Genomic DNA, 27836 nt, shown 5'->3' on the forward strand with positions numbered 1-27836 from the left:
AGGACGACTATGGAAACTCCATCTTTACTGGCTGTGTAAACATCTCTGGTCTGTACATACATTTCACACATCATAGTGCAGGGCCTGAAACCAGGGCCAAGGGGGCAGCTCCCCCACCACCCCACAGCCCGACCCACTCTGTGCAAACCGAGGCCCGAGGCTCCCAAGGCCCTCCTCCAGGGAGAAGTCACGTTACAGGGAGGGGCCCAGGGGGCAGAAGGAGCTCTGAGGCTGGGGGACACAAGTGAGTGCTAGAATCAAACACTGAAGCAGACAGGCAACTGGCACAAGCAGCAAGCGGGCATGGGGACAGAGCCGGGTGCGGATGGGGCTGAGGGGCCCTAGGGTCTCCTCCTGACCCCGCGGAGAGATGAGCCCAGAGCCTCAGGCACCATCCAGGGAGCTGGGGCCGAGGGTGCCCCGGGTGAGGAGAAGATGTTGAGGGCCCCCTGGCCCCTCCCTCTGAGATGTGGGATGGGTGACCATCTGTGTGTATGCAGGTGGGGGGGCAGAGACTCGGGCTCTGTGCGGGCCCACGGTGCCTGAACGGGAAGAGGAAGGGAGAGAAAGCCAGCTCTCTGGGGGAAAGAACGGAGGAGACCCAAGGGGAGTCTCAGGGCAGTAGCCAATGAAAGGAGCAAGGTGGCCCAAGAGGCCCCCCCCCAGCCCAGCCAGGGGGGTGACAGCAGCAGCTGGTCCACATGATGAGGACAGAAAACAGAACAGAGAATTCTTCGAGAAACACCATGGCGAGTCGGGGGCGGGGCTTCTGCTCCACCCGCTGCAAAGTGCCACGCCCACATAGCAGCTGAGACTGGGCACCCGCCCGCTCATTCCCATGGGGCCAGTGAGGGAAAGGGGACCCAAGCAGGTGGGACCCCTCCTACAGCAACACCATTCTTTGGGCCCATTCCTGGCCAACCAGGGACTCAGGACAGGGACTGACAATAAGGGAGGCACCAGGTCAGAAACGTGGGCAGAGGAGCTGGACAGGGGCCTGCACTGGTAAGGGCAGACAGACCCTGCAGCGGCCCGGGGCCTGGTGGGCGAGCAAACCCTTAGGTGCCCGGCCCCGCAGAGTGAGTAGAGGGAGAGGGCCTAGCCGCTCAAGGGGTGCAGGTCTACCTTGACCTTCTCCCCACAGCTTAGCATCCCAATTGTGGGGAAGAAGCCTCCCGACGGCACCACAGCATCCTTCTTGCCAATGATCTTGCCATTCCGGGTGAAGAAGACCTGGGGGTGGAGGTGGGGGAAGAATGGAGGAGGCGGGCTATGGCCTCTTCTGGTGTTGGAGCTACACAGTCCTGAGCTCCAACCACTTCCTACAACCCAGCACGGCCTTGCCGAGGCACAGAGGGTAGTAAGAGCAGAGGCCACAAGAGGGCGTCCAGGGCTGGAAAACCTCGGCCCCCCCACCTCAGCAGATGGAGCACGCAGACCCTCCTTCTCCCACCCTGCCCAGCCCCGCGCCACAGCCTCCCCCACTCACCACCACCTTCTTGCCCTCATGCTCTTGCTCTATCTCTTCCCCATCGTCTTCCTCTTCCTCTTCCTCCTCTTCCTCCTCCCCTTCCTGGTGCAGGTACATGACGTTCCGGACGTTCCGGACAGCCCGGGCAGTTGGAGACAGAATCACTGTGTCACAGCTGTCATCACTGTCCCCTGGGAAACCAGGAAACCTCAGCTCCCGTTCATGCTGGGCAGCCACTGGCAGCCACTGGCCACCCCGCCCCGCCGCACCCCACTGACCTTCACTGTCCAGGATGTAGTCCCGGGGGAACATGATGCCACAGCCCATGATGTCCCCCTTGTAACAGCGTGGCCCGAAGGGGTCCCCCATGCCACTGCCATGGAAGATCTTCCCGTCATCTGTCACAGGGAGAGGACAAGACCTGTGCTTGAGGGAGCCCAGAGCCACCCCGACTGGCAGCGGTCACCTCCCCACCCACGGTGCGGGCTCAGTGGAAGGGAGCACCCAACAGGAAACGAGGATGGAGACAGACGTGGGGAGGGGGCGCCCAGTGACAAGAGCAGGGACACGAGGTCCCTCAGCACAAGGGGAAACCTGCTGGGGAGCTGCTGGCAGAGAGGGGAGGGAGAGGCGGAAGCCCTGAAGGCACCCAACAGGCCAAAAAGGAGAAAGAAAAGGAAACCAGGACCCTGCAGATCTGCAGGAGGGGCCCAGGGGGGCCTGAAATGTCCAGCTCGGCCCAATCTCCCACCACGATCTGCTACCCCGGCTTTCCGGGCTGGGAGAGGAAACACAGATGAGGAGAAAGCACTGGCAGCCAGGGCCAGGCCACTGGGAGCCCCTCCAGTCCACTCCCTCAGCTGCATGTCCTCCACTCACCTGCATGATAAGCCACAGAGCCTCGGCTCCAGCCGGGGTGCCTGTTCTTGGGGTAGTCCTGCAGTGAGCAGAGAGGAGGAAACCCATGGAATCACGCACAACAAAGGACAGGACAGGGCGGCAGCCGGATCACCCATGTTTTTGGAATAGACGCCCACCCAGACAGCTGCTCCCCGGCCCCCAGCCTCTCGCATCCTGGGGAGGTAAGGAGAGGGCTCGGGGCGCCCACCCTGAGCCAGGCCTCTGTGCACGTGGTGATGCTCTCTCAGATCCTCGCTCACGTGGGCTCTAGTCTGACACAGCAGATGCACATAGCCATGTTCTGTCTCAGCCTAAGGTCCCCCCGGACTCCCCCAGAGCTTCTTGGGCCTGTGCCAATAGCCCCACGTGCCCAGTCACCCAGCACTTGTGCCCACCTTCCGGGCCAGCCCCAAGGCGATGTAGCATTTCTCTCCAGGGTCCACGATCTCCACCTCAAAGTAGTGGCTGCGGGTGCTCAGGGGGTGCCGGGCCTGGGCCAGCCCCACATCCACGATGCTCTTGCCCTTCCCCAAGTACTCCAGCAGCTGTGGGGAAAGAGCCGGGTGGGGTCAGGCTAACACCCACCTGGAAACCTGGTCCCAAGGCAGTGTGGGTACTGGTTCCCAGGTCTAACAACAACAGAAAGGACCCTAGAGGCACAATGTGGCCTCCAAGTTCCAGGCAGGTGTGGAAGAACAGGGACGGGGTGTGGGGGCGCAGGGGACAGCATGGCACGAGGAGTCCCTCACTGAACGCCCTCCTGCACTCCTCCTGGGCCTGAGATCCACCCCGCTTGCTGGGAGTCAGTGGAGAGCCGAGTGGCAGCTGGACAGCAGGGCTTCCTGGCTGGGAACCAGGCCAGCGGGACCCCATGTGAAATGCACTTCCTCGAATCACCTGGCTGGCCTTGTAGGGAAAGGAGTGGAGAAGGGGCTGAGAGGAAACGGGGTGACTTTCTCAGGGGGCCTACTGGGGAGAGGGAGGAGGCACAGGGTGGGGGCCGACCCCGGATGTTTGGGGAAAGGGGCGAGCTGAGAAGCCAGTTCTGCTTGGGATGGGACTGAGTGAATTTCTCAAGGTCTTTGTTTGACTTGACTTTGAAGAGACTGCTTCGGTGTTGGGTTGGAGAGGTGCTGCAGGGAGCCCAGGAACCGAGATGGTCAACTCTGCTCCTTCAAGTGCCAAATGGACAGAAGGCCAAAGTGAGGACAGAGGCAGGCTCCGTGTCCCCAGACACAGTAGCTGCGTGCAGCTGGGACAGGGCACATGTCCCACACCGGCCCTGCCTGGGCATGACGAAGTAGCAACCCCCAGTCTGGGAGGATTTATTTATCAGTTGTCATGGTAACAGTGGGGCTATGACTCAACCCTATCCCCTCTTTCTTCCACCCTCATCATCACCTGGGAGCCCTTAATCCCCTTTTAATTACCTAAAAACCACCCCTCATCTATCCTTCCACCCTGGCAACCCTAAAAAAAATTGCTCCCTGGGGGCCTCCTCCACCCTGACAAGCCCTGGCCCTGCCCTCTCACCCACAAGGATTCCTGCCTGTGCCAGCACAGAAGCCCGCGCGGGTCTTAGCAGAGACCGGCCCCGTACCTCTCCCCCTCTTCTGAGCGGAGCACAGGGACCTGGTGCCCTCTCCCGCCCTGGATCCCTGAAGTCTATCCACCCCTCTTCTCCCAAGAGAATGTGGGCAGACCAGGGAACAGCCAGAGACGCGGGGAGACCACCTAACTGCACACCCAGCCCCCTGTGAATCCTGCTCCCAGCCCCTGTGCATTCTTAGCCTGGCTTCCTTCCCCAGCAAGCTGGGAGGGGTGTGGCTCAACACACAGGAACTGGTCTATACTCCACCCAGCCAAAGCAGCCCCCAGCCCACCCTCTCCACCCAGTATTGCAGAACTGGGTGGGGGACCCCACAGCTGCCCTTGACCCACTCTATCCAACTGGCCTCCACGTAGGAAACACAGTGTTCTCCAGCTCCAGAGCCAAAAGCCGGCCAGTCCAGATCCTGATCCTTGGGAAAAATCCGCCCAATGATTCCCTCGGCCCCGGCCCTGAAGAGAGCAGATGCTGCAGCTTGACTAAGCTTCGGGGGACATGGGGTGCGTCCTGAGGTCACAACCAGGACCACTGGCACTGGCATGGGCCTCGAGGCCCACTCCCACTCCCACCTGCAGCGGTCAGACGGCCGGCTGACATCCCGGATGGCCAGGTCCCTGCATGGTGTGCCCTCCCTGAGACAGGAAGCGCCACCCCTCATGGTGGAAGCCACCCGACGTCATCTGACGAGCCTTTTCAGGGCAGAGGGGCGGAGGTGGGAAAGTGGGGCTCCCTAACAGACCCCAGCTAGTCCCTAGGAACCTAGGACTTGGACTGCTGTGATCCTGGTGCTGGTCCGTGTCTGTGCTCAGATGCCTTAGTGAGAACGAGAATTCAACACACTGGGTTTCAATCCTAACTCCATTACTCAGTAGCCACGAATCTTCGGCAAGACACAGTCACCTCTTCAAGCTCCGGTTTTGTCATCAATAGAATGGGGCTAACACCACCTGCATTTCCACAACGCGGTGAGAGACTCCGTGAAGATCAAGTGCTTAGCAGGGAGCTGGACACCCAGTAGGCGGGCACACTGGAAACCCCAACCACCAAGAAGAAAGTGACCTCTCACCTCTACTCTTCCCTCCAACCAGAACAGCCACTCAGGCCACAAAGGACAGGTGACCGCACCCCAGGCCACCTCCCCGCTGACCACCACCCAATCATCAGGAATGTTCTTTTGCATCTTTGGTGAGAACCCTCTCCTTGGGGGCCTCACATCCTCTGCAGCCTCTGAAACACACGTACACACCACCCGTGCTGGAAAGGCCGAGCGAGTGGGCACGACACGGGCTGGAGGCTGCTGGTCCCACGAGGCCGCCTGCACTCCACACCTGCCTCCTAGCAGCAGCCACCTCACAGCCTCGCCTCCCCTTCCCAGCAGAGACCCAGGGAGGGGCCAGAGCCCACGGGGCCCAGAAGCAGCTGAAACAGGAACCTAGCACTCACTCGCCACCAGCCAGCTCAGGCCCCAACACGGCCTCCCTCTGGGCTGGGTCTGGGAGGACCCCTGGGGGGGTAGGGCCTCATTCACCCCCTCTGTGTACGGAGCTGTTGTCCCGTCACCAAGGAGTTGTCAGAGAGCTAGGAACAGGGAACAAAGAGAGAACAAGTCTAATCCCACTGTACCAGCTGCCCCCCACCCTCTACACGTTACCTCACAGCGTGAGGCCCGCAGGCAGGGGTGGGCGAGGGGCCGCACTCCCATCCCTGAGTACATGCCACAGCAATGCTCCAACTCCCACAGGGGCCTGTGGGGGCACGCTTTAGGGGGGAAACGGAGGCCACAAGAGACAAAGAATTTCACTCAAGAAAGAGCCACATCTGAGGCTGGCGCTGTGGCACAGGGGGTTAAAGCCCTGGCCAGAAGCACAGGCATCCCATATGGGCGCCAGTTCAGGACCTGGCTGCTCCTCTTCCGATCCAGCTCTCTGCTATGGCCTGGGAGAGCAGTAGAAGATGGCTCAAGTCCTTGGGCTCCTGCAGCCCCGTGGGAGACCTGGAAGAAGCTCCTGGCTCCTGACTTTGAATCAGCACAGCTCTGGCCATTGTGGCCATTTGGGCAGTGAACCAGCGGATGGAAGAACTCTCTCTCTCTCTCTCTCTCTCTCTCTCCCTCTTTCAAATAAATAAAATAAATATTTTTTTTTTAAAAGAGCCACATCTGTCTGTGTACAGATACTCAGATCAAACAACGCCACTAAGTATAAACAATTGTTGAATCTGGGGAATGGGCATACAAGTGTTCACTGCACTATTTTTGCTTTATTTTATTTTCTGTATATTTGAAATTTTTCATAATGAAACAGTGGCAGAAAAAAAAAAAAAAAAGAGCCAGGAAGTGAATCGCTCTTGTTTGTGAGAACCAATGAAAAGGGAGAAGAGGACCCTTGAGACCCCAACACTGAGAGAAAGGACTCAGAGCGTGGAGCACGCCAAGGCGGCCAAGGGAGCCCTCACAGAAGGGCCTTGGCTAGAGAGCTGAGAAAGCAGTCTCCCGGGGCAGTGGGCTCTCACTGAGAACTCCAGTCCACCGCGAGGACGCATGGGAAGGGAGCTGACTTCCCGCAGAAGAGCAGGGAATAGACAGAACCAGTCTAGCCCACTGTACTGGCTGCCCCCACCCTCCACAGCAGGCACAGCCGCTCCTGCACGTACGACAGGGTTACCTACCGAACAACTCCCAGGAAGTTGCAAACGCCCATTAGCTGAGCATGGACGGACTCCACCTAACCTCCCTAGCGCCCTAGCCACGCTGCACAGAGCCCCGTGAGAGCGGCTTGCTTGGCCCTGCGGTCACGGGGCTGGGCTGGCTGTGAGCCACCATGCTCGGCATTGCAGGGCAGGGGTGTCCTGCACGGCGCCAGCCCAGGGAAAGATCAAAGCACAGCTTCTACCAACAGCAAGTCGCTTCTGCGCCACCATAAAGCTAAAAAAAAAAAATTTCTAAGTCAAAACATTACAAGTTGGGAACCATCTCAATTACACTGGGAAAGGCAGGGTTCAGGGGTCATATAATGAGCAGCTGGGCCTGCTTGTGCTACTGACTCACCATCTGACATCTGAACAAGCCTCTCCTCTCATCTCTGGGGCTGTTTTCTCACGCACAGCCAAACGAGAGGATATTTGGGAATGTGTGGGCATCTGTGGGGCTGTCACGCGCCCAGGACAGGGGCCAGGAGCACCTTGTGTCTAGGAGTTGCACATCAAAAAACCACCCCAACTGCCATGCCAAGTCTCCCAGTGAGGGATTCTGGGCAAGGGGGCATCAAAGCCTCGCCCAGAGCTCCTCGCTCCAAAGGGCACAGGACGGAGAGCACGGGAGAACCCAGCTCTGAGGGCAGCAGAGATCACATGCCCCAGACACACAGGCAGAAAAGGGCAAGGGGGAACGGCTACACCAGACGCCTTCAGAAGAGGCAGCCATGAGCGTGGCCCAAATCTCTCCCAGGTTCCTCTGGGACAACACGGCTCTCAGCGGTTGAGTCAGAAACACAGTAACGGGAAGAAGAGCCGGGAGGGAGGCAGCCAGGAGACAAGCAGGGATAATGGAGGAAACTGGTAAGTCACCCCTGTCTGGAAGGCGAGAAGGCACACGTCCTCAGGAGGCTCCTGCCCACGTCTGCCTCTGCTCCCCGGGGCAGCAAGGACCCAGGGAGCAGTGTGCCCACCCTGCCAGCTATCCCGGGCTGGGCTGAGGAGCTGAGAGAAGAGCCAAATGCAACAGTTCAGCTTAGGCCTCAGAAAAAAATCCTGGAGTGAGTGGCCTAAGGCCGCTGGGGGAGGGTGGGGAGGAAGGAAGGCTATTTATAAATATCTGTGGGATTCCGCGTCACTCAGAAAAGACTGCCTGGGAGGAGCCAGGAGCGGAGTGCAGACAGGTCCAGGACGGGAAAGATGCCAAGAAAACCCTGTTGTGGAGAGGTCAGGGATGAGAGCCGGACCACAGTCCTGGCTCAGTCCCAACTTCGACTCTGTGGATGTCATCAAAATGATGGTGGAGGGGGAAAGAGAGAAGAGAGGGGAGAGTGGAGGGCCGGGCGCCCGAGGCCTCCTGGCTCAGCCCAGGGCCACTCCTCCAGGGTTGGACTACCCTGAACTCCACAAGGGGGAGACCTTGCTCAGAATCCACTCCCGCCCCCGACTGCTCCTGTCCTGCTGAGGTGACAAAGCAGCCTGGGTTGGGGTGCTTAGGCCAGAGGGTGGAACAAAAGGCCAGGCCTGGGCGAAGGGGCAGCAGGGGGACAATTCAAGGTGGGAGGCCTGAGTGGCCCAGACCCCGGACTCAATGCCCAGTCTCTCCCCACACAGCAGGAGACGCAGGAGGAAGCTAGGAGGAATTCCCCTCTCTCTGGGTCCAAGCGCGTCCCAAGGCTTCTTCAACTCCAGGAGAGACCAGAGCAGGTGCATGGAGAAGGCGCAGGAAGCGAGCTTGGAGGCTCCGGGAATCTCAGAGACCCTCCACCAGCCTCCATTCTCAACCTCTGGAAGATGCAGAGGGCAGACGGAGGGGCTGACAACGATGCTCAAGCAAGATCTTACAGAGCTCTCCCCACGTGTGTGGGACTTGAGACCACACCCACCCCATGCACCGTGTGAACAGGAAGCCTGGGCCAGTCACACCTCAGCCCCTTGAAGGCAGGTGTGCAGGGTGACAGAGGGCGTGGGATGCCAAAGGTAGGGCTAGCGCCTGCCCCGCCCCCAGCACCCACCTAGCCCCTTCCCCAGTGCCCGCCCCAGCCACACTTACGGTTCCGCAGACTCGCACATCATGTAGCCGGCCCCACTCATCCTCGTAGCTGTCCACCACCATGACGCCATCGTCCTCGCGGCCCAGCTCGACGTTGAGGTGCAGCCGCACCTCCTCTCCCAAGGAGTGCATGCCCACTGCTGGGAACAGCCCATCCGGAGACATGGGCATGATGGTGGACCCCACCTGCAGCGGAGGAAGGAGACAGCTGCCACCTGGCTCACTTCTCCACGGCTCATCTGACTCTCACCAGGGTGTTTGGGTTTTTGAAGATTTATTTATGTATTTGAAAGAGTGTCAGAGGGAGGGAGGGAGGGAGGGAGGGAGAGAGAGAGGGAGAGAGAGAGAGGGAGAGAGAGAGAGAGAGAGAGAGAGAGAGAAGGCAGGCTCTCCCACCTGCTGGTTCACTCCCCAAATGGCCGCAAGGGCTAGGACTGGGCCAAGCTCTAAGCCAAGAGCCTGGAGCTCCATCTAGACCCCTCACATGGCCGGGAGGAGCCCAAGCACTAGGACCATCTTCCGCTGCTTTGCCAAGCACATTAGCAGGGAGCTGGATGGGAAGTGGAGCAGCCGGGATTCGAATCTGTGCTCTGATACGGGATGCAGGTGTCGCAAGCAGTGGCTTCACCCACTGTGCCACCATGTCAACTCTCCACAAGGGTATTTTTTTTAAGATGGTACAACCAATAAAGAATCATATAGAGTGATAAGATGTTAAAACCAAAGGGGCCGGCGCCACGGCTCACTTGGCTAATCCTCCACCTGCGGCACCGGCACCCCGGGTTCTAGTCCTGGTTGGGGTGCTGGATTCTGTCCTGGTTGCTCCTCTTCCAGGCCAGCTCTCTGCTGTGGCCAGGGAGTGCAGTGGAGGATGGCCCAAGTCCTCGGGCCCTATACCCGCATGGGAGACCAGGAGGAAGCACCAGGCTCCTGGCTTCGGATTGGCGCAGCACTGGCCGTAGCAGCCATTTGGGGGGTGAACCAATGGAAAGGAAGACCTTTCTCTCTGTCTCTCTCTCACTGTCTAACTCTGCTTGTCAAAAAATAAATAATAAAAAATAAAATAAAAACCAAAGGTACAAAAAAGTCTAAAAACATGCCAGGTACTCCTGGCCAAGCAGAAGTGTCTGTCGACTTGCTGCCAAATCCTCTCGGGCCTCGGAGCGTGGACTGAAGCAGGAGAGCGCTGCGGCAGACACTCGGGGTAGGACGTCTCAGCCAAGGCCGCAGAGAGAAACTGTCTGAGACAGAGTTGGACAAGAGGAAGAGGGCTGGGTCCCTCTCGTCTACTTGCTCTTGACACGTCCTTCACCCCTACCAGCCTCTCTCAACAGGGAAGAAGTACAACAAGCAAAGCAAAACACAGAAGGGGTGGATGTTTGGCACAGAGGGTGAGACCACTTGGGATACCGCACCCCGCAGAGCGCCGGGGTCTGAACCTGAGCTCCGCCTCTTGCCAACGCACACCCTAGGAGGCCCCTGCACCCACACGGAGGTCAGGACGAGCTCCAGGCTCCTGGCTTCGGCCTGACCCAGCCCTGGCTGTTGTGGCATTTGGGAAGTGAGCCAGGGGATGGAAGATTTTTCTCTCTAGACTGTCTGTCTCTTTCTCTGTGTCTCTGCCTTTCAAATAAACAAACAGCGAGAAACAGAGAGAAAGGAAGAAATGCCATAGTCCCAGAAGTATTCAAGTCAAAAACCCAAAGGGGACCCCAGCGTTTGCAGTCAGGCCATCTGGTCTACTTTTCTTCCTGCTCAGAATCTTTCCCCAGATCACCCAATTCCGGCGCCCACAACGCCTGCTCACCCTCCCTGCACCTCCACGCCAGCCACCTGGGTAACATCCCATCTTGCCCCAGGAAAGGGAAGTATCTTCTGCACACAGGGCACTTCAGGAGGGTCTGAGGTGGGCGTGCAGGAGATGGGGATTAAGCACACGGGTCCCCGGGCAAGGCCCAGCCAGCAGGCCCTTGGGCGGCTTCAAGGCCCCTTGAGCCCACTCACCCGCTTCCCGTTTTTGGTGAAGAAGATCTGGGCAGTCTGCACGTCAAAGGACACAGGCTCAATGCCGCAGCCAATCCGGTCCCCGGAGTTGCACTTTGACCCAAACTGGCGGCCCTTGGCCCGGCCATTGTACAGCCTGTGGACAGAGGTGCAGAGACACGGCCTGGCCTCCCTCTCCTCCCCCACATTGGCAGCTGCGGCCTTGTCTCCCTGCTCCTGGTCACCCTGTGACAGTAGCCACTCCGCTTAAGCCCTGGGAGAGTCCCCGTTCCCCTTTAAGCTTGAAAATCTGGACGCGCAGCTGCCCGACAACCCCCATGACTTGGTCAGAAAAGCCCATGAGAACACCCCAACGCAGGGGAAGGAGCAGCCAAAGCTTCCCCAACGTGATCCTTAGACACCCAAATCCGCAGGCTCAGCAGGAGGAGACTCACTTGCCGTCATCAGCGTGGTAGGCCACAGAGTCCGGCAGCCAGCCAGGCTGGTGATCCAGGCTGTAGTACTGAGGGACCAGCCCCACAGCAATGGTGCCCCGGACGCCGCTGTCCACAATAGATACCTGCAGGAAACCCATGGGGCACACTCAGCTGGCGGGGGTGGGGAGGGATGTTAGAGATCAGAAGGGACTGAGCTCAAACAGACAAATGACGTGGGAACCACTGACACAGAGCTGTGACGGCGCAGCGCGGGAGCCTGCGTCATCACGCTACTCAGGAACCCGTTTCCAAGGACAGCAAACAGGAGCTGGGTTCAGGTTAGGAGGTGGAGAAGGACTTGGGTCAAAATCTGGGCTCCTGTGAAGTCCACTTGGTGACGGGAAAGAGGGCAGAGGGCCAGGACCCTTCTCCTAGCCAGGAAGGCGGCCCGGGAGAACCAGGTCAAGGTCATGAATCTCGTGGAGAACCTCCTTGCCACTTAGTGATCTCACCCTGATCGCATGCCTTGCTCTGCCCACCCCCCGCCCTCATCACCTCAAAATAATTGCTGTCCTTGGTCAAGGGTCGGGAAGCCACATAGCAGCCAACTTCACCAGAGTTTCCATGGTAACTGAAGGAAGAATGAGGGGGATTTCCATTAGCAGCCCAATGCAGGAGTGAGGGAGGGGACCTCAGCCCCCCCCAACCACCACCCCAACCCCCCACGAGGACCAGCACAGAGGAGAATCCATTAGGCCTCACTTCAGGACATCTGTGCCGACACTGTAACAAAACACTTAAGGTAACCCCTCTGCTTCCACTGCCTCCAGCCAGGGTCCAACCCACACCAGGCCCACACAAGCCTGGTTTCTCCATTTTCATAGGGAAAAGAATGTGCAGCTCCACTTAGTTGCCTTTTAGGGTTCTCATCACCCTGTCCAACCACAATCCCGCAGCAGCTATCTGGTCTAGAAGTTAAGCCACAGGTTGCGCACCTGCATCCCAGATCAGACCTATCTGCATTTGAGTCCCGGCTCTGCTCCCGATTCCAGTTCCCTGCTGATGCGCACGCTGGGAGGCGAAAGTGAAGGCTTAGATAGTTAGCTTCCTGCCACCCACATGGGAGACTGGACTGAATTCCTGGCTCCCAGCTTCAGCCTGGCTTAGTCCAAGACATTGTGGGGAGCAGATGGGAGATCTCTATCTGTCTGTCTGTCTCCCCCCCACCCCGCCAGCTTATCAAATAAACAAACCATCTCAATCCCTCACCCTGCAGCCTCTGCCTTTTTTCTCTGGCTCTGTTCTCAGCGAAACAGAGAACAGCTGGTCCTCTGTGCCAAAGTCTTTGCAGGCTGGAAGACACTTTGTAGTCCCCAGAGTCCTCCTCAGCTCTCTTGCCACCAGGCTAAAGAACACTTCGTCCTTCCCGCTTGTGACAGAATCAGGCACAGAAGGAGTTGGGGAAGGGGCTCAAGCCAGGAAAGCGAAAGCGAACACACAGAGACCAAAGACAAGGGAGGTGGGGGCTGAGACCCTGGCAGCCCCCTAAAGCAGACATGACCAGTCCCAAAGCCCAGCCAGGACAGACCCTTGCAGTGCAGGACACAGCACCCCTGTGGGGAGGCAGAGGGGGATGCAGAATGAAGTGGCCCACATGACTTCACAGCTTCTAGAACCAGGCACACCCTCCCCTCCCACTGCAGTGTAGACACTACAGTAGACGACTCCCTCCCTCCACCAAAGCCCCGCTCATCTCTAACACCTGGAACAGTTCCCCTAGGCGCACCTCAGCGTGTCTCCATCCACAAGAATGTGTTTGAACCTCTCCTGGTACCGGAAAGCCCGGACCTCTCGAATCTCCCGGATCCGCCGGCGCCAATTCAGAAACCGGTAGTGCAGGTTCAGGTCATCCATCTTGTTCATGAGAACAAACCTGGCAGGGCGAGGAAGAGAGTAAGGGAGAAACAGGGCCCTGAGCAAAGCCTTTACTTAGCCTGCTTGACCCAGAATGTGGCTCATTTGGTGCAGGAATTGAAGCCATCTGCTCACATTCTCAACAATCCCCATCCTCATCCTTCTGTTCCTAAAACACGCAGGGAGCTCCTACCAGGCAGGTGCTATGAGTAGAGCTGCCAACAGATGAATGGGATTCTCACGCCCATGGGGCTTCCATTCTAGTACGTGTAGGCGGGAGGCCCGACAGACAGACACCAGTTATCACGATTCTGACAGCGGAGGAACAAAACCCAGTGTGTTGTGATCATGGAGGGAGTGGACAGAGTGCAAAGCTGGGCTCTCCGAAGAGGGGACATCCGAGTGGGAAAAGAGGCAGGCGCGTGACAAGCCTAAGCAACAGCCTTCCAGGAAGACAGCCAGCCAGGGCACAGGTCAAAGGAACAGAGGGTCAGGGCAGCCGGCCGTCAGGAACGGGAGGGAGAAGTGTATGAGATGAGACAGGAGCCTGGAGCCTAGCCAAGGCCCTGCAGACAACGGTAAGCAGTCTGGATTCTATTCCAAGGGGAATGAGACGTCTCTGGAAGATTCAAAACAAGGAAATGACATGACCTTAAGCTGACCACATCCTAAGAGAACCCATCCCAGCAGGACCAAGGCCGGTAGTGGCCAATCAGGTGGCGTCCCCTAAGATGGCCTCGTGCACTAAGATGGCCTCTGCCAGGCGGACAGGAGCGGGATGACCCATCCCCATGTCCACACAACCAGCAGCGCCAACACAGGAGTGAATGCGGACATTTATCCTGGCAGCCAAACGTGAGAAAAACGTGAAGCACTCTGCCCTCCTCACCCCCCAAACGCTGGGACAAGGGGTCCACCCAGACCCTGCACACAGTAGGTGCTTCGTAAGCTTCCACTGGGCTGCATTCTGTTCCATCCCAAGGCACATATGAGGACTCTAATGCAGTAGCTACAAGCCACCACGTAGCCCACGGGCAGGCACCCATGGGGCAGCCCTGAGACTCCTGTGCCACCCTGGGCACTCAGCCGGGAGTCCAGCCCAGGTGGGTGGGGGCGGCCCAGAACGCCATAGCTCTGGCACCGACGACTGACAGCCGCGCTAGGCCGGCCTGGTCATTCAGACAAGCCCGGGGTGGGTGGGGGGACAAGGGGGTCCCCGGGCGTCCCGGTGACTACGCCCAGTCTCCTCAGGCCCTGCACCGAGCCAAGGCTGGCCACCGCCCGTGGGAAGACACCCAGGAACCAGAGCTCAAGGCCCCGCCCCTGATCCCGGAACCCCCGCCCAGGACCCCCGCCCCCTGCCTCGGACTCGGGGCGGGGGGGGGGAGACCCGAGGCCTCCGGGACCCCGCCCCCCGGTCCCCGCCTACCGGGGCCGCCGCGTCCTCCTCATCCATAGGCCTCTCAGCTCCGCACACAAGCTCTTCGGCCGCCGCCACCACACACATCCGGGTCCCCGCCCTTCCTACGCTCTCCCGAGGCCCGCCCCCCCTCACTGACTTCAGCCAATCTGCAGCGGCCTCTCAAGACGAGCACCTGCAGCAGCCAATCGTAGGGCTCAGGCCGGGGGTGGGGCGCGGCCCGGTGAGCCGGGTACCTAGCGCTGGGTCTCGCCTGGTAAACCCGGGTGTGTGGAGGGTGGGAGGAGGCGACGTGGCGGCGCGAACGTCGCGCCGGGTGCTCTGGGCGTCCGGGAGGCGGTGGCGGGGCGGCGGCCACGCTCGCGCGGGCGTTGCGAGTGTTTCTTGAGCGCTCGTTCCGTGCCCGATGTGATGCCAAAAGCTTTATTCCCTTTGAGCCCACTTCGCCTTGTGGAATACACACGATGCTTTTTGCAGCGGAGGAGCCGGAGGTGCGCCTGCCTCACCGTTCGTTCGTTCTGGGAAGGACATTCCATTCCAGGAGGGGCGCACCACGGCTTTGGTGGGAAAGGGGGACTAGGGAGCGATACCATAAACGGTGCGGGATGGGAGTCAATGGGAAACAGCTGGACCTCTGAGAGCCCCGATTCTGTGACCCAGAGGGCAAAGGCTTGGTGTTGTGACCTACTGCAGCCTGCGTCTCCCTGCCAGCCCCTGGATGGTCACCAGCTCATCCCGCACCCCTCCTGGGCGTTCCACCCCCTCTTCCTGGGCTATAAAAATACCTCCGGCCTCAACTCTGCAGCTCACCCCCAAATCAGCCCGGGAGGGACCGGCCTGGGCGGCTCCCAGTGCTACAACCCACGCCCCGTCTCCTTTCTAGAAACTCAGCGGCTAGCTTGGGCCTGGGATGGAGTGGGCAGAGGAAGGGGTCTCCCGCAGGGTTTTCTCCTCGTCCAGTGCTAGGTACGGGGCTGGCCTTTGCTGAAAGCGCCTTCCCTGGCTTCCTCAGGGCCTGCGCGTTTGAGGTGCACCGGCTGATAAGTTATATATACACCCCTGAAAATATGACCTGACCACCACCTGTGATGTGGGGGCAGGTGGGGTCTGGATTCCGGTTCCAGGTCCTTGCCTGTTACCTAAAGAAGCATTCTAGGCACAGGCACATAGATGGCATATGGCAGCCATTGGAGGGTGAACCAACGGCAAAGGAAGACCTTTCTCTCTGTCTCTCTCACTGTCCACTCTGTAAAAAAAAAAAAAAGAAGAAGAAGAAGAAAAAGGTGAGACAATGCACACATGCGTGTGGGCGTAATTGAGGAGTGGAGTGGGCCAGAGAGAAAAGGGGGTGGGGGAAGGGAAGCTGAGGGGGCAGCTCAGCACCTCCTTTAGTCTTTTTTTTTTTTTTTTATTTACTTGAAAGTCAGAGTTACGCAGAGAGAGAAGGAGAAGCAGAGAGAGAGAGAGGGAGAGAGGTCTTCCATCCGCTGGTTCACTCCCCAGTTGGCCTCAATGGCCAGAGCTGTGCTGATCCAAAACCAGGAGCCAGGGGCTTCTTCTGGGTCTCCCATGCAGGTGCAGAGGCCCAAGCACCTGGACCATCTTCCACTGCTTTCCTAGGCCATAGCAGAGAGCTGGATTGGAAGTGGAATAGCCGGGACTCGAACCGGTGGGATGCTGGCACTGCAGGTGGCGGCTTTACCTGCTATACCACAGTGCCTGCCCTTTAATATACCTGTTTACACGGAGACTTTCCCTCAAGTACCGGATGAAACTAAGCACCCTAGGAAAAGGGGATGTTCTCACAGACAAGTAGGATAGAATTACCCGGGGCAGGGCCTGTGGTCTGTGACGTCCAGCCCAGCTAGCTCCCTTATCCCACATCATCAAGATAGCGACCATATCATCAGTCACAAAGGTCTCCTTCTGTTCCTTTGTCATCAGTCCCTCCCTCCCTCTCTGCCACCCCAGGAAATCGCTAACCTGCTGCTTGTCACTAGCTTAGTTTGTGTCTTCTGAAATTTCCTGTAAGAGAAGTTACACCGTAAATGCTCTTCTTTTGGAGAGAGCATGTCTGATTCCCTCATCTTGAGATTCTTCCATGCTGTTGCTTGTGTCAGTAGTTTATTCCTTGTTATTGCTGACTATTATTGTTTAGATAAATCACAGTTTGTTTATCCCGCCATCTGTTGCTGGACAGGTGGTTGTTTCCATGTGTGGATCTTTGTAAGGACATAGATTCCATTTTCTCCTGGCTATGCCCCTGGGAGTGAATGGCTGGATCATGGGGTAGACCCATGCTTAACTTGCTGAGAAACTGTTAGCTAGAGCACCGCCTGCTTTGTGCAGCTGAGCTTCTGCCCCTCCCTAACATTGTTTCTCTTTGAGAACAAGATGCCTTGGGATCAGAGGCTCCTCCTGGGGCTAAACCAGCCAGGGCCAGCCAGACCCAACATGGCTGCCTTCAGGGTAATTCATTCCCAGGCTGACACACCCACCAGGGCTGTGATGGGTGACAGCTGTCCTGCCAATAGCCAGAAGAGTCCATAAAATAGTTTAAGAAGCCATGCACTCCTATTCCATGACATCTCCACCTACCTTCCCCCAAAATGAATACTCCTCCCATTCTTTAGCATGTTACACTCCAATTCTTTCTCTCCTTGTATCTAAGACTCCTTAACTGTCAGCAGTCTGAGAAGTTAGGCTCCCATGTCTCCATTCTTTGACATCTGAATAAAGTTTCTAGGGCTGATGCTCAGGTTCTGTTTCATTATTTGCTTTTTTACTACACTGAGTGGACAAAGGGTCCTCCCTGGCTATTGCAGCCACTGGGGGAATGAACCAGCAGATGGACGATCTCTCTCTCTCTCTCTCTCTCTCTCTCTCTCTCTCTCTCTCTCTCATTCTTTGCCTTTAGAATTAACAAATAAATCTTTAAAAGTAGAATAATATAATCCCTACCTCACCCCCAACACAAGGCAACCTTTCCTCTTAGTACATTAAAACAACTTCTCTCTGACTCTAGAAACTGTATATGACTTGAGCATTTAGCAAATAAATCTGCATTTAGCTTTATGCGAACCTTTGGGTGTTTTTCTACATCATGAATGTTTTGTGTTGCAGAGAACTTTGGAGACACTGGATCCCATCATCCAGCTACGTGGCCTGTAGCAAGTCAATCCATCTGGGTAAGTCTCCCTGTGGAGGGGAGATGGTTATGGAGCATCATGAGAATTATGCAAAAAATAAATATGCATCCACTGAATTTGGCTGCATCTGAATGCCCCTGCCTGGGATTGGTGAGCCCTCGTCTGCCTGGTTCGCTCTCCCACACCATATCCCACCCACCCCGCTGCCTTTCTCTGGTCCTGCGCACTGAGACCTCCCAAGACAGAGGGCTCCAGCTGTGGATAGCACAGTTTTCATTCACCAAATAACCGAGTACTTTAGTGTGAGCTAGAAACTGAGCAAGGCACTTCGCTCATTCATTCATTTCAGGAAAACGACCATTGAGTGACGGCTGCATACGTCACACGAAGAATTCCCAATACACATAGCCCTGGCAACCTGTGAAGTTGGCGTTGCTACCTGCATTTTGCAGAGGGGAACCAGTGGACGTGGTCCCTGTCCTGACAAGACATAGTATGCAAAAAGCTGCTCGAACTACAAGAGGAACTGTACAAGGTGTGAAGACGGTCGTGAGGAACAGCCACGTAACTTAGAGATCCGCTGTGTTCTCCAGAAGCCATCCCCCAAATCCCCTCCACTGAAAATGCCTGCTCCTCCCGAAGCCTTCTGTGAATCTTCCAGGCAAAGTCTCTCCTCCGTGTTCATCTGGCCCTGACCCCTCTTCTCCTTTATAGTGCCGGTGCTGATTTACCTGTCTGTTTTCACCACAGACTGTGTGTTCCTGGGGATCCAGATGCGTAGATACTCAATTTCACCCAGAGCCTGATAATAGAAAATAGAGAATAAGGCGAGCCTGGGACACTTCCCAAAGAGGCGGCTGGTGAGCCATGCTCACCCACTGGCTTATAGATTTTCAGTGGAAACTTGGCAGAGCTGTGAGCTCACAGCTGCAGATCTCTAGAGTGTCCTTATGTTGTAGGAAAGCCACCGGCAGCAAATCATTCGGACTGAGTAGAGAACAGGTCCTTTGAAGTGACTGCTCCACGGTTTCAGAATTTCTACAGACAGTCCAGGCAATGGCTGCAGCTACTGAAAGTGTGTGAGAACTGATTGTTTCGCTGATAGATGGCCATCAGCATTCTGAAATCAGTGACTTCGCTTCCTACAACAAAATTGCAGAAGGATCCCATCACGCTTATGGAATGAGTATTGCACTTTTGTTTTAACATTTTTTTTAAATAAAAAATCAGACAGAAAAAACAGAGAATAAGTGGTTAGAAAAGAAGAGGAAGCTGAGGGGTTGGTTCTGAGTAAAAGTTCACAAGTGTGACCTCAAAGAACGTATTTGATCAAGCAGGGAGGGTGGCTCTCATAAAGTAATAATAAGTGTTGTAGAGGGGCCGGCGCTGTGGCGTAGCAGGTAAAGCCACCGCCTGCAGTGCCAACATCCCCTGTGGGCACTGGTTCAAGTCCCAGCTGCTCCACTTCCAATCCAGCTCTCTACTGTGGCCTGGGAAAGCAGGAAAAGAATGGTCTAAGTCCTTGGGCCCCTGCACCCACGTGGGAGACCTGAAAGAAGCTCCTGGCTTCAGATCGGTGCAGCTTCAGCTGTTGCAGTCAATTGGGGAGTGACCCAGCAGATGGAAGACCTCTTTCTCTCTGCCTCTCTCTCTCTCTCTCTGTAACTGTTTCAAATAAATAAATAAATCTTAAAAAAAAAAAAAAAATAGGGGTTGTAGAAGTAGTGGCTTCCAAACCGAGGATTTGGACTTGACATTGGAGTCTGAAGATTTCTGAGCAGTGGATTTCTGTGCTGTGTTTTCATTTCAGAAAGAACAGCCTGGGTGGACAGTACCTGAACACCAGGCAGTGCGTGGGAAAAGATCCCCACGGTCCTGGTAGGCGACAATAACAGACATCGTCAGGATGGGCTTAGAAATTAAAAGAAAAAAAAATACTAAGCCCACTTGGGGAGCCACTAGGAGGGGTTACCCAACAGGACTGAGTCACTTCATGAGCAAAGAGGAAAAAGTGGGGGGTAAGTGGGAGATTTGGGGAGTGATGAGAGCTCTGCCAAACCCAGGACGACTGAGGAATGGTTTGTGGGTCGAGAGCATGAGTTTGGATTTAGATGTGTTGAGCGTTGTTTTTGTTTCTTTGCTGGCTTTAATGAAAAACCTTGATTAATTGACGATTGATTGATTTAGACTTTTTAAAAATTTATTTGAGGGCCGGCGCCGCGGCTCACTAGGCTAATCCTCCGCCTAGCGGCGCCGGCACACCGGGTTCTAGTCCCGGTCGGGGCGCCGGATTCTGTCCCGGTTGCCCCTCTTCCAGGCCAGCTCTCTGCTGTGGCCAGGGAGTGCAGTGGAGGATGGCCCAGGTGCTTGGGCCCTGCACCCCATGGGAGACCAGGAAAAGCACCTGGCTCCTGGCTCCTGCCATCGGATCAGCGCGGTGCGCCGGCCGCAGCGCGCCGGCCGCGGCGGCCATTGGAGGGTGAACCAACGGCAAAGGAAGACCTTTCTCTCTGTCTCTCTCTCTCACTGTCCACTCTGCCTGTCAAAAAAAAAAATTTTATTTGAAAGGCAGAGCTACAGAGAGAGAGAGAGAGAGAGAGAGAGAGAGAGATCACTCTTCTATCCACTGGTTCACTCTCCAAATGGCCGCAATGGCAAAGGCTGGACCAGGCGGGAGCCAGGAGCTTCTTCCTGGTCTCCCACTTGGGTACCAGGGGCCCAAGCTCTCGGCCCATCCTCTACTGCTTTCCCAGGCCATAGCAGAGAGCTGGATCGGAAGTGGAGCAGCTGGGTCTCGAACCGGCGCCCATATGGGATGCCAGCACTGCAGGCGGCAGCTTTATCTGCTACACCACAGCGCCGGCCCCACCTTCCAAGTTGTTAACAAAACTAGATCGCATGGGGAGATCAGCTGTTAGCAACTTTTGAAATCCCGCACTGGGAGGATTTTTCACCATATTCTATTAGAGACTCTTGAGCCAGGCCTAGATTGAAAATACACTTTACCTGACCTTGAGTCTGAATCAAGAGGATTTCAGTGGTGAGACAGTGTCTTCCATATAACACTTCAAGAGGGCTAAGCCTTAGAGTAGCCACGGGTGCCATCCTCACTGCAGAGGGCAATGGCCATAACTTCAGCCGTGACACTGGGGTCTCTCGGCAAAGCTTAGCTGCAGTCCTTGTCAGGCTATGGTTAGCCTTTTTGAGACGACCCAAGGGTCTCCAAGAAGCATGGAAGTGACAAGCGATGGGGGTCTGTTGTCACCTCAGAGTGACTTTGGGAGGCCACGGTGAGGAATGATTTCCTGTAGCAGGGTTTTAGACACTTCTTGTGCCTTTTCTGTTCCAGTGGGGAAAGCCTCTAGCCATCCCATGGAAGTATCAGTAAAGACTAATAGATATCCGTGCCCATTGCCGTGAGCGTGTTAGTAAAGTCTTCCGTTTCCTCTCCTTTGGATGGGACTGAGTAAGGCGGGTGGTCTACTCTCTAGGATTATTTTGTAAACAAAGCACCCAGGACTGAGTTACTTCCCTTGTAACATTATGTAGTCCAGGGCACCGGATTCTGTCCCGGTTGCCCCTCTTCCAGGCCAGCTCTCTGCTGTGGCCAGGGAGTGCAGTGGAGGATGGCCCAAGTCCTTGGGCCCTGCACCCCATGGGAGACCAGGAGAAACACCTGGCTCCTGCCTTCAGATAGGCGTGATGCGCCGGCCTCAGTGCGCCAGCCGCGGCGGCCATTGGAGGGTGAACCAACAGCAAAGGAAGACCTTTCTCTCTGTCTCTCTCTCTCACTATCCACTCTGCCTGCCCAAAAAAAAAAAAAAAAAAAAAAAAAAAAAATTATGTAGTCCTTCCCCTCCAAACACCTGCGAAACTGCCTGCATTAGAGTTAATCTTCCAAGGTGGGTTATGTGTTTCCTTAATCATTTGTCGCTGGGAGGATGACCTTATGATCTTTCAGCATTGCACAGGGGGGAATCTCTAGTTGTCTTTATAGGCTGAGATCTTAGAGGCGTCCAAAACCTCTGAGCAGCAGCCTTCTCTGCTGTCCTGTTAGCGTATCCCTTGGCTGTGTGGCTGTACGGGTATTTTGTCTCCTGCAGTGGGCAACAGTCACTTCCGGGGCTCCAGAATTCCCTGGAGGAGAGCTGAAATCTCTTCCCCGTGGTTAATGGGGGAGTCCTTTGCAGTCAGTGGGCCTCCTTCTTTCCAAATTGGTGTGTGTGCATGTAACACAAGGAAAGCATATGTGGGGTCTGTGTAAATAGGAATTTTAGCCTTTTCCTGATGTAAGCATCTGGTTAATGCCATAAGTTCAGCCTTTCGAGTGGAAGTGTTAGACGGCGATGCCTGAGCTGCCATCATCTGAGTAAGATCGAGTGGGGCACGTCCTGCCTTCTAACTCCTTCCCTCGTGAACCTACTGCAGTTGTAGTCAGTGAACCATTCAACACCTGCGTTCTCCAGAGATTCAGCTCATAGATGAGGCCTGCTGGCACAGACTTGTCCTGTGGTCTCTATATAAAAGTGAGCTAATTTTTTTAAGATTTACTTAATTATTTGAAAGGCAGAGTTTCAGAGAGGAAGTGGTAGACAGCCACACCCACAGAGAGAGAGAGAGAGAGAGAGAGAGAGAGAGCGCATTTCCATCTGCCAGTTCACTTCCCAAATGGCTGCAATGGCCAGAGCTGGGCTGATCTGAAGTCAGGAGCCAGGAGCTTCAACTGAGTCTCCCATACGAGTGCAGGGGCCATCTGCCTTCCCAGGTGCATTAGCAGGGAGCTGGATCAGAAGTGGAGGAGCCAGGACTCGAACCAATGCCCAAGGCTAGCACAGGATGCCGGCCCTGCAGCTGGTGGCTTCACCCACTGCACCACAGTGCCAGCCCTGTGAGCTAAACTTTTAAGTAACTTCAAATGTCAGGAGAGCAGCTGGATTGAGGACTTCAAAAAGAAAGAGCCTGAAACTCAGTAAGTCATCTATTAGTCACTGGTGTCCTTTAACCTCTAGAGCACCTGGCATCTGGTGTGGAGTTTGAACTTCGTGGGTTGGCCTAAAGTCAGCTTGCTTAAATCTAGTTGCTTAGAAAAATGGGCCACTTGCAGTGAGTTAAGCTGCTGCCTGTGACGCCAGCACCCCATATGGGCACCAACTCAGGTCTCAGCTGCTCTACTTCCTATCCAGCTCCCTGATAATGCACCTGGAAAATCAGAAGTTGGCCCAAGCTTTTGGGACCCTGCTACCTACATGGGAGACCAGATGGAGTTCTAGGCTCCTGGATTTGGCCTGGCCCAGCCCCAGCTGTTGCAGCCATTTGAGGAGTGAACTAGTGGATAGAAAATCCCTTACTGTCTCTGGCTCTGGCTCTATAACTCTGCCTTTCAAAAAAAAAAAAAAAAAAAGTTAAAAAAGAAAAGTAGGCCAGTAATCATAAAAGTGGACTCGGTTTCTTAGTGAGCAGACCCAGAGCTCCTCCCTGTTTCTCTGCTACAATCAGAGTAAATGGTCTGTCTAAATTAGGGATTCCTAGTATCAGAGCCTCTGTTAATATCTCTTTAATCCTTTGGAAAGCCTCCTGTTGTTCTCCTATCCAATTAAGCGGGTCTGTGCCAGGACCTTTTAAAGCCTCATATAACAGTTTGGCTATTAACCCACATCCTGGAATCCAAATCCTACAAAAATCTGCCACTCCCAGGCTTGTCCATAGCTGTTCCTTTGTCTGTGGTGGCCCCATACGTAATATGGTCTCTTTTCACTTAAGGAGCACACGTTCTTTGGATCACAACATGTCCCAGGAAGGTTACCTCGTGTTTAGAAATCTGAGCTCTGGTGGGGAAAACTTTGGCTCCTGTTTCTCTAAAAAGTTTAAGACCTGGATGGAATTTCCATCTGAGGCTTCCTTGGAGGGACTGAGAATGAGAATATCACCACACATTATATAATGGCCCCAGTCTTTAATTGCAGTGCTCTGAATTCCTTTGCAAGAGCACTGCCAAACATATGAGGACTCTCCATGCAAGCCTGAGGAAGGGCTGTCTAAGGATACTGATGGATTCCATTTGAGGATGCATCAGTCCATTCAAAGGCAAACTGGTACTGGGATTACAGATGCTTAACAGATGCAGAGGGTGGCAACCTTTAGGTCTAGGATGGTGTATCATGTAGTGCCCTCAGGTATATTGTTAATATGGTGTAAGGATTTGGCAGAGTAGGGTGAAGTGCAATAACTGCCTCATTAATAGCCCTGAGGTCCTGAAACGTTCTATATTTATTTTTTAAAAAGATTTACTTATTTTATGTGAAAGGCAGAGTTACAGAGAGGCAGAGGCAGAGAGAGAAAGAGAAATCTTCCATTCGCTGATTCACTCCCCAAATGGCCGCAACGGCCAGAGCTGAGCTGATCTGAAGCCAGGAGCCAGGAGCTTCTTCCAGGTCTCCCACGCAGGGGCAGGGGCCCAAGGAGTTGGACCATCTTCCACTGCTTTCCCAGGCCATAGCAGAGAGCTGGATCAAGGAACAGCCGGTACTTGAATCAGTAGTCATATGAGGTACCAGCACTGCAGGCAGTGGCTTTACCCACTGTGTCACAGCGCCTGCCTGACATTCTGGATTTCTCATTTGGCTTTAAAACAGTTAGACTGGGGGCATTTCAGGGAGACTGACATGGACCTGGGACTCCATGATAGAGAAATTTATCAATCAAGGGTCGGAGTCCCCACCTAGCTTCTGGCTTTCAGGAGGGTACTGATGTCAGTGAGGAAATGTTGTCTTGTCCCTTAAGTGGACTGTGATGGGGTCAGCATTTGTGGCCTGTACAGATAATCCCTGAGCCCAGACTTGAAGATCGACACGATTTTTTTATTTCAGCAGGAAGGCCATCCAGGCTTGAGAGACATTAACCTGAGAGAAGCACCCAGGGATCACAGCAAACCCCTGCCAAGCAAAGGAGTTGGGCATTCAGGAAAAAAAGGGGTGGGAGACAAGAACAACTTCTATTGACAGACGGAAGGCAAAGGAAGTTTCTGAGAACAAGTCCTACCATCAACTCCCATGACAGCACAACCCTTTGAGGACAGATCTTCTCCACGGGAGTTCACTCCTGAGTAAGTGGCCCCCCTATTAATCACCTATAGTGTCCGTCATCACCCAGGGCTCCCGGCACGAGATGCTCATTTGGGTTGTGGGAGCTCCCTGGGTCCCCAAGTCCCAACAGTCTTCAAACAAAGCCACGAGAGAACTGGGAGTCTCCTCCCTTCAGAGCTGAGCATGGTCCCGTTTCCAATGACCGTCTCTGTTTCACTGCAGGCATGGACCAGCTGGGTCCTTTGGGTAGGATGCTGCTTGCACCAGCATCCCAGGTTCCCGCATCTGAAACATTTTCCCATGGGCCTTTACACCGGAGCAGGATACCATCGCTACCATCTGGCTTGTGGGAGCCCGGGGTCCGTTTCTGAAACTCCCTAATAACAAATTCAGTCTTGCGTTCTCATCCTTATCCTGTGCCACCTCCCCGATGTAACCGCCGTTTGTGGGTTTCACCTTGTATTTTCTCATCTGTGCCACCATGCAGGGCTGACCCCTCTGAGAATGCCAGTCGAGTGCAGCTGTGAGAACTGCTGAAGCCCCTACAGTGCTCAGGCTGCTGAACCACCAGAGAATCAGCACTGAATCAGTCCAGTTTTAGCCCAGATGTGCCATTCAACAAGTATATAACAATGTGGAGGCCGGCCCGGGTCAGGTCAAAGATCAGAATTAGGGCCTGAAACTTCCCAGAGAATTTGGCAGGATCCTCTGATAAACCTCACTAGCTTTTGCTTACAATGACTTAATTAAGGTGTGGAGAAAGGGACATGTACTTTGGCTCAATATCTCGGTTACCATGCCTCTCAGAGAACAGAGCATGCTCACATTTGGCCACTAGGGGGCCCCCACTGTGACTCCAATTGGGCTGTCCTCCAGGGGGACCGGAGGTTTAAAGGGTGAGTGTCATGGGATAATTGGAGGGACAGAAGAATCACATTCTAAGAGTGCAGGGGAGGATCTGGTACCCCCTGGAGACACTCCCAGTATCGGGACATGCCGAGCTTGGGGTGGTACAGGACCACCCAGTAGTGGCTCATCCACTGTATCTATCTGCTGCTCCCTTGTCTTCAAGACAGCAGGGCCAAGACAGAGCCTGCAGCTCCTTTTGTGAGTGAAGTGTTGATACAGCACCTTAAAGGCTGTACGTAAGAAATCCCTGACCCTTTCTGCTGCCTCCTGCAGACACTGAGTTGTGAGAAAGTATTCAAGTTGAAAGGCCCATTGAACAACCAGGTTTCTGCATTCTCCAGTTTTTATTTTGGCCAGACAGTGTTGCAAAGGACAGCAAGATTCTTAGTTATAACCATCTAGTTTTAAGATTTTCCAAAGGGGCCAGCACTGTGGCATAGTGGGTAAAGCCACTGCCTGCAGTGCCAGCATCCCATATGGGCGACAGTTTGAGTCTCAGCTGCTGCACTTCTGATCCAGCTCTACTGGGAAAGCAGTGGAAGATGGTCCAAGTCCTTGGGCCTCTGCACATGCATGGGAGACCTGGAGAAGCTCCTGGCTCCTGGCTTCAGATCAGCTCAGCTCTGGCTGTTGCAGCCAATTGGGGAGTGAACTAACGGATGGAAGACCTCTCTCTCTTTCTGCCTCTCCTTCTCTCTGTGTGTAACTTTGACTTTCAAATAAATAAATAAATCTTTTAAAAACACAGTTTCCCAATTATTAAGAGTCCAGGGGGAGCCGGTGCTGTGGCGCAGCAGGTCAACGCCCTGGCCTGAAGCACTGGCATCCCATATGGGCGCCGGTTCTAGTCTCGGCTGCTCCTCTTCCAATCCAGCTCTCTGCTGTGGCCTGGGATAGCAGTGGAAGATGGCCCAAGTCCTTGGGCCCCTGCACCTGCATGGGAGACCTGGAAGAAGCTCCTGGCTCCCGGTTTCGGATCGGTGCAGCTCAGGCCGTTGTGGCCATCTGGGGGTGAACCAACGGATGGAAGACCTCTCTCTCTGTCTCTACCTCTCTCTGTAACTCTGTCTTTCAAATAAATAAAATAAATCTTTCAAAAAAAAAAAAATGCTGGCACCATGGCTCAATAGGCTAATCCTCCGCCTGCGGCACCGGCACCTGGGTTCTAGTCCTGTTCAGGGCGCTGGATTCTGTCCAGGTTGCTCCTCTTCCAGTCCACATCTCTGCTGTGGCCCGGGAAGGCAGTGGAGGATGGTCCAAGTACTTGGGCCCTGCATTCGCATGGGAGACCAGGAGAAGCACCTGGCTCCTGGCTTCAGATCAGCGCAGTGTGCCGCCCGCAGCGGCCATTGGGGGGTGAACCAACGGAAAAGGAAGACCTTTCTCTCTGTCTCTCTCACTGTCCACTTTGCCTGTCAAAAAAAAAAAAAAAAAAAAAAAAAAGAAGAAGAAGAAAGAAAAAAAGGGTCCAGGGAATGGGTGCAGAAAGTCTCTCTGTAGCCTGAGGAGACGAAGCACATTCAGGCACTCCTGCTGAACCCCAGCATTAGGTGAGATCTGGTGACCCGAGGTCTTCTTTCTGTACCCCCTGTAGGTCTCCACCTCAGCCCCCGGACCTGAGGTCTCCTCCCATGTCTGAGATACAACTGCCCCAGCACCCTGATTACTTTCCGGGGGGGGGGGTTCTGCCACCACGCCTAGGGCTCATCACCAAGCCTAAGGCTCCCTGTGAGCCCCAGGAGATATTTGGCTCATGATTGGAGTTTCTTAACCAGAGCAATATCAGATTTCAGTGTTGGAGCTAGGCAACCAGCATTCAAAGTTCATCCTGATCTCAAAGGGGACTCCTGCTGGGAGGGAGCCAGAGCAGGGTCATAGGAAATAGGAAGCCCCAGCAGGCTATCAGTAGCCACACCCACATGCCCGGAGCAGGGAGCCAGGCACACCTAACTTCCACGTGGCCATCATGGTGTCTCTCCTTCCTGGTCCCAGGTAAGAAACAGGTGTCTGATGGAAAGTGGGCCTTGACAGAGAAGGGGTAGACAGAGATACAGTGCAGGGCTGGCAGAACTTCCAGCTTACCTCTCCCTGTCTAATCGTCCCTCCTAGTTCTCCCACATCACTTGAAGCCTCCCTAATAGCCTCAAGGCTGGGGCCAGCATCGTGGTAGAGTGGGCACAGCCCCAGTTCTTGTGCTGGCCGCTCCCCTTCCCATGCA

At 55.1% G+C, this 27836-nt stretch overlaps 1 protein-coding gene and 2 long non-coding RNA genes across 5 annotated transcripts; 2 read left to right on the forward strand and 1 right to left on the reverse strand.

Annotated features, from left to right (window-relative positions):
* Positions 1 to 8: 8 nt before the first annotated feature.
* SPRYD3 (SPRY domain containing 3) lies at positions 9 to 14621 on the reverse strand. 3 transcript variants are annotated; one of them, XM_051845540.2, is made up of 12 exons: positions 14488 to 14621; positions 12931 to 13077; positions 11700 to 11775; positions 11163 to 11287; positions 10729 to 10864; positions 8725 to 8910; positions 2767 to 2916; positions 2351 to 2408; positions 1750 to 1869; positions 1490 to 1662; positions 1126 to 1233; positions 9 to 542 (listed from the first exon to the last, which is right to left on the reverse strand). In XM_051845540.2, exons 1-12 carry the CDS (start codon positions 14508 to 14510, stop codon positions 342 to 344), a joined length of 1503 nt encoding a protein of 500 aa, XP_051701500.2. In that variant the 5' UTR covers positions 14511 to 14621; the 3' UTR covers positions 9 to 341. The 3 variants fall into 3 exon arrangements, with proteins under 3 accessions (XP_051701500.2, XP_051701501.2, XP_002711055.1); XM_051845541.2 differs by lacking the exon at positions 14488 to 14621 and adding an exon at positions 13252 to 13394; XM_002711009.5 differs by having other exon boundaries at positions 9 to 1233.
* A 214-nt stretch (positions 14622 to 14835) lies between these two features.
* Positions 14836 to 18111, forward strand: LOC108176645 (uncharacterized). The gene is made up of 3 exons (XR_001793330.3): positions 14836 to 14969; positions 17602 to 17666; positions 17977 to 18111. It is a non-coding gene; the product is annotated as an uncharacterized lncRNA (long non-coding RNA).
* Positions 18112 to 24542: 6431 nt separating this feature from the next.
* Positions 24543 to 26361, forward strand: LOC138844354 (uncharacterized). The gene is made up of 2 exons (XR_011380055.1): positions 24543 to 24729; positions 24932 to 26361. It is a non-coding gene; the product is annotated as an uncharacterized lncRNA (long non-coding RNA).
* The last annotated feature ends 1475 nt before the right edge of the window (positions 26362 to 27836 follow it).

The sequence above is a fragment of the Oryctolagus cuniculus genome, chromosome 11 (assembly GCF_964237555.1).
Source record: "Oryctolagus cuniculus chromosome 11, mOryCun1.1, whole genome shotgun sequence".
In the NCBI taxonomy this organism is placed as follows: domain Eukaryota; kingdom Metazoa; phylum Chordata; class Mammalia; order Lagomorpha; family Leporidae; genus Oryctolagus; species Oryctolagus cuniculus.